At 37.1% G+C, this 10,510-nt stretch overlaps 1 protein-coding gene across 1 annotated transcript in view; it reads left to right on the plus strand.

Moving 5' to 3' along the window:
- The window catches only part of znf536 (zinc finger protein 536), a 192,327-nt gene extending 184,345 nt beyond the window's left edge, over positions 1 to 7,982 (plus strand). The window contains exon 7 of the mRNA XM_014007251.1: positions 5,431 to 7,982. Coding sequence (XP_013862705.1) covers positions 5,431 to 5,576 — 146 coding nt within the window. The 3' untranslated portion in view covers positions 5,577 to 7,982. The remainder of the gene's footprint in view (positions 1 to 5,430) is intronic.
- Positions 7,983 to 10,510: the final 2,528 nt, after the last annotated feature.

Raw genomic sequence — 10,510 nt, forward strand, 5'->3', positions numbered from 1 at the left:
TGTGTGTGTGTGTGTGTGTGTGTGTGTGTGTGTGTGTGTGTGTGTGTGTTGGGGGGGGGGGGGGGGGTTGCGCTCACTTCCTCACCGCTCCTTCTCGGTGTATACAAGCAGTGCCGTGTTATGCCTGGTGCTGCTCATATTTACATATTTATAAATACTGGGCTGTACAATGAGACGAGGCCATGCCAAGAACAACAGTTTTTGCTCGTGTTGGGCCCGGATGCCTGGGAGCAGGAACAAAGCAGCCCTAACCACCTCCAGTGGCATGGAGCGGGTTCACACAGGACTCTTTCCTCTGCAAACTCCTCATATCTGTGTTCAGATTTAGAGAGACGAGGCAACTTTGAGTCCCCCTTTTTTTCCCTTTATTTTTATATCTGATGCTTCCTTTTAGTTAGTWTATGAGATTGGAGGTGTGGGGTTTTGTACATATTAGAATTACTTTGTGTTGTTCCTTCAAACATCAATACAGTCATAAGTTATGACTGTATTAAGTTATTAATATTTGTTTAGTTTTACTTTAACGTCTTCAAAAATGATCAGCTATTCATAATTAAAAGGATCCCCGATTAGTTGGAACATTGGATTTTATTTGATAAACATTTATTTTAACTGTAAAATAAAGACTATAAAAATACTGTAGGCTGTTTAGTTTGTATTTTTTTAAAGTATATTTTAACACGGACTGAGCCATTTTATTTAGACAAAGCATTCTGGGTAAATGGTGACGTGGATAGGTCCTCGTGTGAGTGAGCTGTTTCCACCCTGAAGGTTAATCTTGGACAATATCTGATGATTTGCTCTTTTAAATGAAACCAGAGAGTGTTGACAGAGAGGAGAAGGTAGAAATGACTTAGTCTGTAACTGAAAATATAGATGGAGAACAACAGAGCTGCTTCATGGAAGAAGAACCTCAGCTTAGCATATTAGCCTTTGTGCTAGCGCCAAGGCTATTTTGCCTTATATGTTTTAGCTTGGCGCTAGCGTGGCAAACAAGCTAAACTGAAGTCCTCCATCTATATTTTTAGTTGCAGGCAGTCATTTTTGTGTTCCCCTCTCTGTCATGTGGATGGAGGACCTCAGTGGTGAGAGGAGAACGTGTAGCGCTGAGCTAATACATATATATATGGTGATAGCATCGGGGCTAATGCTAAAGCTAACAGGCTAAGCTGAGGTTCTTCTTCCATGAAGCAGCTCTGTTGTCCTCCATTTATATTTTCAGTTACAGGCTGAGTCATTTCTATCTACCAAGATTGATCTTCAGGGTGGATATAGCTCGCTAGCAGCCTCACACCAAGGACCTATCCACGTCATCATTTACCCAGAATRCTTTGAGTGTAAATAAAATGGCCTCGTCCGTGTAATATATTTTTTAACTTTTAGTTTAAAAATTATAAAAACTAAACAGCCTACAGTATTTTTACAGTCTTTATTTTACAGTTAAAATAAATGTTTATCAAATAAAGTCTAATGTTACAACTAATCAGTGATCCTTTTAAAACAGCATACCTATGTATTTATAAATATAATACAATAAAAATGTGTTGTTGCTATATTGTAATTTTGTCATTTCTTATTAGCAGTATATTTTAAATATATAATCCTATTAAGCATTCAGACTGCTGTTTAGGTCGTCAACTTTAATGGGTTCATTCAGGCGTGTCAAGTTTGATGTCTGCATCCGGCTTCACTTTAACTCATCAGAGTTGTGGTGGAAGTCAGAGCTTTTCCTCGCCGCCTTTTAATGGGTGGGATTTAGTTTTGACAGTGATGCACTGGTCTGACTGTTTCCTAACCCCAGCTGTCTAACAGCACTAGGCAGAAACCACCACCAACATTCAATTTGTCTTCCTTCTGGTGTAAAAAAAGAACTTAAACATCTCAAATCTTACAATCCTGCTTCAAGTTTATTTCAAAAACTTCCTCTTTAAACTCAACATTAGCTAAGGTCTCCTTACCATTGGATGACAATCTTGCTATGACTAAAAATAAATAAATAATTACCCAGGATGTAGATTATCTTTGTAGGGTCTGTGGGTTTTTCATTATTTGTGACAGAACATGGTCAATCCACAGTAATTATAAGAAAGCATGGCATTTTTGTTGCAAGGTTATGATGGGTCATTATTATGTCTGCAGCATATCTTGACCCTGGTTTTATTGCAGGTCATCAGAAGCAGCAGTGGCAGCAGTAGCAGTGTGGGACACGGGGCCTGCATTTAGCAGTATGATTTAGTTGTCGACAGTTTGAAGCAGATTTGGTCACTCTGACATTTTACCCAGGCTRTGACTGTAATCATGACAAGGTTATGAAAATAMCTTAAGCAGTTACATCATTCCAGCATGGCATGATCATCTAGCACATACATCTCACTYGGACCAATAAAGTTGTGTGAGGAAGTGACTCAGAACTTTGTGGTACTGTCAGTAAAATGGTATCATCATGGACTCTGGCGGCTTATGTATAAAGTGTGGCAAGATGCAGGCAAGCAACTTGGAAAATAGCACTGAATAAACATGTTAGGTAAGTGAGGGTCGTRGTTTTCCATTTTTGCCACAATCTAGCCACAAGTTAATAGGTCTTGTAGGTCAGTACATTTAAAACAAAGTCACAATGCAGTGGGAAGAAGAGAGCCTAACTAGAGCCTAGTTAAAAATTAAATATAGTTCAGAAAATAGGCTGCAATTGACACTCCAGTATTTCTTATATCCTCTTAGTTTACCATTCACAAACACTATCTGATTTGTGTTTTTGTTTTTCATTGCAGACTACCATTAATGCTTCATTATCCCTCTGAGATTACCCTCGTACTGATTTTCACACACATGCTATACACACACACACACGCAGATACACCACTTTATTCCCATGCGGTCTCCGACACATGCTCAGGGTGCAGTGGTATGTCATTGTTCCATCCTCCATTCCATTTATCCATTCTGTTGAGCATGACACGTGTATTAACAGTAGATGGATCCTGGAGCTGTGTGTCCTCGCACCATATGTTTTCCTTTCCCAGGTCCGCTCCTCCAAAATATCCAGTCTCGTGCCATCTGCTATCTCACAAAACGCCACAAGAGGGCATGCTTACTCTTTCACACTGTGTTAGAGGACTGAAGCGTGTGCTGTAGATYGTTGCTTATATATATATATTTTCTTTTGATTAAATATGAGACAAGATTCTTTTCGATGACTTTTGTTTTCTTATCAGAATCACACTGCCATTTCATAATCATCATGTATGCACACAGCCCACCCCACCCCCCCCCGAGGCAGTTTGACGGAAACAAACAGATAAGCCTTGCATTCATGTGATAAATGAATGCCAGGCAGGTTTTCTGTGTCTGTGAGGTGCATCTGCTGTCTACCCGAATGGGAAATTAAAAACTGCGAGGGGGAAGTTATGCTAAACCTATAAAGTTGGCCAGAAAATCTCTCCCCACTTCACAGCGGCAGTTGTTTGGGGAGAAGGAGCACCATGCTTAAATAATAACATTCCAGGTGGCTTAGTTAATGAACAGTGAAAATCAAATATGGGGCCTAATCTGGAGCTTGTTACAGGAAGTTTCTTTACAGGGAAGTCATGGACAGGAAGTGCCCTCGGGGAGAAACAAAATCTTTTTTTTTTCTTTTGGCGCTTCAAAACGAGGAAACTTTGCTTTTGCTTAAGTTACGGCGGATCTCGCAAATCACATGAAAGATCTTGTGACAGCTTTTGGCAACAGGAACAAAGGAGTGATAAACAGAAAAGCTAAACTGGCTTCTCATTTCAGTGCAACGTTTAAAACTGAAACTAAACATCCATCAGAGAAGACAGGTGTGTGAATGTATGCAGAAGAATGCTTTGTTGACAGCAGATTCAGTGGATTATTTACTGTCTTAGTTTGCCATCTGGTGGCAGTAGCTGGTTAGGACATCAAAAGTAGTTAAAAAAAAAGCAGACGTTTATTTTATATAGAGATGTGAAAGACCCTTTAGAGTGCAGTCATTGACTTACATAGCTCTATGTTATAATGTACTGCTTGTACCTGAATAATTAGTTTTAAAATATATATTTTTGTCATAACTGGAGATTTAAACCAAAGAGAATTAAAAGCAGAATCCCCTGTAAGACTGTAAATGGAGTATTTGTCACTACTGTTCCCTCCCCATGCAGGCAGCCTCAGAGTTATTACTAAATGCTGAATCTGAGAAATGTTTTATCTTGTTATTAACTCTTTACTTCCCCCCTGTTACCCTTCTGATATCCAGTMCCATACTCGGGAAAACGTAGCTCAAACAAACCCGTGTTTTAATTTGGTTTTGTCAGATTCATAACACCACTTTCTAAGAACATGACATGCAAATGTGCGCGGCAGTGTTTTATTGCAAAATAATTTTCAAAGAAGTTGCTGAGGGAATGAAAGTGCAAAAATGAATGGTGTCTGTGTGTGTGTGTGTGTGTGTGTGTGGGGGGGGGGGGTTATTATTTAGTAGCCGTTGCTCTGGGACCTAATTATAGTTATGCATTTCTTAGTGTCTCACAGATATTTCAAACTTTTTGTCTTCTTTTTTCTTTTGTTTTAATAGAATTACTCAGTTCACTTCCCACCCACTGTCACACTTACTGTCACACTTATTGAGCCAAAACTCACTTGTATCAACTACGAAAGCACTCCATTTTGTCACAGTTATAACGTGCTGGCAACAAATACTTTCAAAATGAAAATAATAATAGTAATAATAATAAATTTWAAAAAAATAACCAAGCAACCAATTAAAAAATGTCACTTCACAAGAACCTTCAAAGAAATAAATGTCTGCAACACCTGAAAATGCAAGAAAATCCCTGAGAGTAAAATTTAAAAAGAAATTAAATGAGATGTATAAACTGTGTAACACTTKCAGGCTTTTTTTGAGACACTGTCCACTTTTCTTCTTTGAACAGCCCAATAAACACATTTCATCAGTGGCATCTAAAAAATGGAATATTCTGAAAAGCTTGTTTCATTTAAGACTGTTTTTTTTTTTCATATGTCTGAATTTTTGTTTTGTATGTCTTAAGCTCAAACAAAAAGTAAGCTATATTTGAATCAAATGAAGAACCTAAATATAAATAATATATTTGAATGAAATTAAAATTGAKCTAACAAAATTGATGTGTTTTCTTTGAAAATAACTTTTATAAAGGCCAAAAGAATGAAAACTCTATTTTTCATTGTGCTGGGCAGAAATCCTAACTTTTTTCCTGTTACTTGTGAGAAATTAGAAATTACTAATGAATGTCACTTTAYACCTAAGCTTGCAGTCTCAAATGCGATGCCACATTTCAGTGCTAACGTGTGTGTTTATGTGTGTCTGCGAGCTGCAATGGGGGGAGGGAGTAGGGTGGGGTTTGCATTGTTGGGTCCATAGTGCTAATCTGCCTCTTGTTCTCTCATTGGCCGTAGCGCATCTGTGGGTAGGAGAGGAGGACCAGCCCATGGCCCATGACCCCACGCTGACCCTCGAGTCCAACCACCTTAACAACGACCTTAACCACCATAACCTAGGTGAGCCGCAGGGGCTGGACGCCCACGCTGTAAGCAAAGACTAACGACCTGCACAGGGATGCGGATGATGATGAAGGCAAGGATGATGATGTCGAGAAGGATGAAGATTAAATGAAGGAAAACACTATTAAAAAAACTTTATTTAAAATAATAAAAAAAAAAACATGGGAAAAGAAGGTGGTAACTTTAGAACAAGAAGTTTGCAACAGTTTCCTTTAAGGATGGATCCACAAAATGGACCTAATGACTTTTCCAAACATTTCTTGGACACTAAACAAAGAGACAACAACTTTCCTTTTTGTGTCTCCTGTGGTCTGAATGCTCCTTGTCTTTGTTGTCCATTGTTTTGTTTTGTTTATTTCCTTTTTTTTTTTTTTGTTTTGATGAAACTACCTGTCTGATTCTTGTAAGTGGCCCTGTACTTACTGAGACATTCCTTGACTTAGAAACATAATGTATTTTTAAATAGGACTGAAGTGTAATGCTTAATAAAATACTTCTTTTTTCCCTCTTTCCTGTTAAGAGAAGAAGATACTTATTATAAAAGTCTACAAAGCATCCTTGTATTGTACCTGGTAGAATGTATTCTACTGCTGGATTGAAACTCAACTTTACCAGACTGTTGATTGAGACCAAGCACATTCCTGTCAAACTAGGCAACTGTGGCTCACTTTTCAGCTGTCATAACTCACTATCATGATTAACAAGGAACAGATCACCATTTTATTCAACCTAAAAACATGTCTTTCCAGTTCCCATAACTGGTTGGTGACAGAAACATTGATTGTAAAAAAATAAAATAAAGAGTGGTCATTCAAACTGCCCTAAACGTTCTTGTCAACATGAGCAGGCCTTCATCCCACTACGTAACCGCACATTGTATTTTTTTTTCTTTCTTCTGTGATCCAGATCAACACGGCACCCATAGGTGCTCAATGTACATAGAGAGAAATATAGCCTAGCTGAGCAAAGCGAACGTTTTAAACATGTCGAATGAAGAAAAGCTAAGAGGTGACAATAAATTATTGGCCAGCGTCTCACGTGGTCAGCGTTCTTCTCGAGTTTAACAGAGGAGAATTAAAACAAAAAGAAAACTCCAAAATAAAACAAAGTTGGGAAAAAAAACTTTCTTTAAAAACCCTATGACCCCCTTTATTTCCTCATCTCTCGTGTCAACCTGGAGGACTCTGGTGTTGCAGATGTTTGTAAAATACTGCCACTGATCATTGTTGCACAGTGTTACTGACTACTGAAAAATGGTTTGATGTACTGTATTTACTTTAAGATGAGAAAAAATAGCATAAAACTGGAAAAAAGACATATTGTGTATAGCCTTAGATACAAGTCATCTGTTATTGCTATTACAAAGCTATGTAACTGTGCTAGACTGTAGGATGTAGGGTTCATTTGATTTTGAATTTTTATATGTACTGTACATTAATGCCTTGTCCATTTACTGATCAGAAAACAAAACAAAAAAAAAAGAGGAAAAAGATGACAATCGTCTCCTGTGCTGCAAACATATTTGCCCCATATATACAGATCCATTATGCATAGAGGGACTTCTACTTTCTGATTTCTTTCATTTGTTTTGATTCTCAGAAGTATTTTGCACTGTGATAGTATTATAATTCCAACCTATACAGTACAAAACTAGCTAACTAACTACAATGAAGGCGTGTGTTTGTGTGTCCCTTGGCATCGTGAAATGTTTCTATGTCATTTTTTGTGAACCCAGAGGGGGAGAAAAAAATAATAATAAAAAGTCTAATGCGGTATGTACAGTCCACATATATTACCTTTCTTTTTAGTCTGATCAACCTCTATACTGTATGTGGCTTTGACAAACCGATCCTCAGATTAATTTTACTTTTGTTTTTATCCTTGTATGCTAATCTCTTTCTGACCAACAGCTTGGGCCTGTTACTGCTTTCACCTGGGTGACTGTCAGAGCTCAAATTCCWGCGTGAAGATTTGACCGTGGTACAGCCAACAATATTTTGTTTTCACTTCATTAGAATGTGATATATATACTGTATATATAGATTGCAATGACTTTCAATTTTACAAACGAGGGGATTCGAAATTAAAACAATAAATGTGAGACAATGAAAAGAAGTGTGACATTATGCATTTAGGGGTTTGGAAAAGGGGTGAAAGTAAAGTTGGGTGTAATCTTCTGAAAGCACTGACCAATGGTTTTGAAATCTCTGTGTTCTGTATAAATATGAGAGATTGCTGAGAGTCGGGCTCGTGCTCTCTCCTTTTCTGAACCAGCTATAACGATCATTCCACTCCACATATTATGTACAAAACCTGTCTTGTGAGCTGATCACTCTATGTTTTGCTGTATCCTCCTCATGGCAGAAGCTTTGTTTTGTAACTACTGAACTGTACTTATAATAAAAATAAAATGTATTCAAACTAAAAAAAAAGAGATAAATGCAGCAGATCAGTGGTGTGTTTAATGGTTTTAATTTATTTCTGTATGTCCTGACTCAGAAAGACAAGCTGCCACATCAGAGTGTTGCTGTGGGATCCAATGGAGTGTAAACTGTTTGAGAGATAGTCTGTAATTAACAATATTATTAGTACCTCTCAGTCAGCTTGCTTRCAAAGCTTCACAGGATGCTTTTGTAAGAACGGATGCACAAAGCTGAAATGCATTTTGCACCGTTTTTCAAAGAACCCTACTCCAAAAGATCTGAAGCATCACTTTATGTCTGTCTGACATTCTCCTTGAACCTCAGGATAAATTAACAGCTACAGTTATTCTGTCTAAGCAACACATTCTCACTCCCGACTTGTGTTAGTCTAAGCGAGATTACAAAGCTTATGAGACAAAGTCCTCATTCTGTGTGTTTACTATAACATATATTAGTGTACTGATGGGAGAAGTTCTCAGATCCTAAATAAATGTCCTCATCCAATAAATGAATAAAAAAAACTGCAAAATAAACAGTTTTTATGCAAAACTTGAAAATAAAATAAGTCACCACAAGGACAACCATCTTTTGAAAGACTACCATATTTACCAGTGTATTACAAAAACAATAACAATTTGACAATAAACATGTAAATGGGAAATAATCATTTGCCCTATCTTGGGCCCTTGAGCAAGGTGCTTAGTCTCCTTAAATTGTAGTTCTCTGCTTACATGTGCAATGGGTAAAATGCAGAGGTTTAATTTCCCCACTGAGTCACAATAAAAKTTATTAAAACAATAATTAAAAAATGTGTTCTAGAAAAGTTATAGATGTTTCATTTTATACTCAAAACATTTTGTCATTAGTTTTTAGGTCTCATAGGTCTCTCTCTGCCTGTACTTAGGAATATACTCTTTAACAAATTATTACTAATTTGATTTCAAATTATTAAAAAAAGTTTAGGAATAACATTTTGCTTTACAAATTCAAGGATCAACAAAGGCTTTTGAAATATTAATAGCAAAGAAGATAAAGACTGCATAATAATAGAAACATGCACACCACTTTTGAAATTTTAGGATTTTAATGCTCAGAGTAATGAAATACTTTGATTTCAAATAAATAAATTCAGTTCAATAAAGTGTAATTTGTTCAAAACATTCATAGCATGCAGTTTACTTGTTTCTGCAGTAAAGTAGATGCGGTGGTGAAACATTTAAAGGGGAGGGGTGTGGGGGGCGCTTCAATTCTCTGCCACAAACAAGTAATTATGTTACCTACAGTTGTTATAAAAAACATTGTATGCATCAAAGATAAACTTGACTTTGCATCTAAATGCCTAGGTCTTTTTAAGAACCTCCGTTCCTGACACTCCCACTTCAGCACATCTTCATAACAACGCTCTGGGGGAGGAATGCTCTGCGAGGCAACAGCTTGGCTGCACACTGAGCTCCAGGGAAGAGCTTTGTACAACTAGGCAGTACTTTGCACCAGCAAGCATTTAGGTAGCCACACATCCACATGTCTATCACAGGAGATYCAAAAATTTCTCAAACATGCATGAATAAGTCARAGCAACACCCTGGGTATGTTTTTGATGAGGGATTGACATTGTTTATTTACTTATTTTATGTCATCATTGTTTAACCAGGAAAATCCCATTCAGATTGCGGATCTATTTTTCAAGAGAGGACTGGGCCTGAAGGCAACATTTTGTACAAGTTTTTGGGGTGTAGGGGAAACCAGAGTACCTGGAGAAAACCCATGCAAGCACAAAGAGAACATGCAAACTCCGCACAGAAAGACTACAGGTCCACTGAGCCGTCATTCTGCCATTGTGTGATATAAATCTCAAAAAAGTCAATTGTGCACAATACTCCTACATATAAGCAGTCTTCGTCCATTAYACTGCATCATGATGTTCCACAGCTTGTCCTTTTTTTATATATATATTTTTTGTACTAAACAATGGAATATGCATATGTTCATAAAGTCACTGACCAGCATTGTGTGCAGGCAGTTTCAATTCAAGCATCAGTCACAGTTMCAGTGTAAAATCTGTTTTCGTTAGTGTAAAGTGATATTAAATAGTTGTTTTTTTGACCAACCCATTTATATTAAAAGGACAGCACACATTCTGCTCCTTAAGCCTCCATCATTTTCCATCATTTCACTACAGTAGCTCTGAATAGCTACTGATACAGCGATTCTAAAGCTCTAAGCAAATTAAAAAACATGGAGTGGTGCCAACATTGTTTCTCACACTGAAATAGTTATTTTTTATTGTTTGAAACTGCAGAACAAAAAGTAAATTATAGGGTAAGAGGGAATGTGTTCTGTTGGTTGGTTTGACTCTTTTTGTGTCACTTCATGCATGGATTTTTTATTGGTGATTTTCCTAATATAGAYAAAAAACTCAATAAATTAATGTTGCTTGACAGGTGGATACAAGACAAGGCAATTCAAATGATTAAAAAAACAATGCCTATATTTACAGCAGGTAAAATAAGTATTGAACACGTCACCATTTTTCTCAGTAAATATATTACTAG

Source organism: Austrofundulus limnaeus, unplaced genomic scaffold (genome assembly GCF_001266775.1).
Source record: "Austrofundulus limnaeus strain Quisiro unplaced genomic scaffold, Austrofundulus_limnaeus-1.0 Scaffold40, whole genome shotgun sequence".
Taxonomy (NCBI): domain Eukaryota; kingdom Metazoa; phylum Chordata; class Actinopteri; order Cyprinodontiformes; family Rivulidae; genus Austrofundulus; species Austrofundulus limnaeus.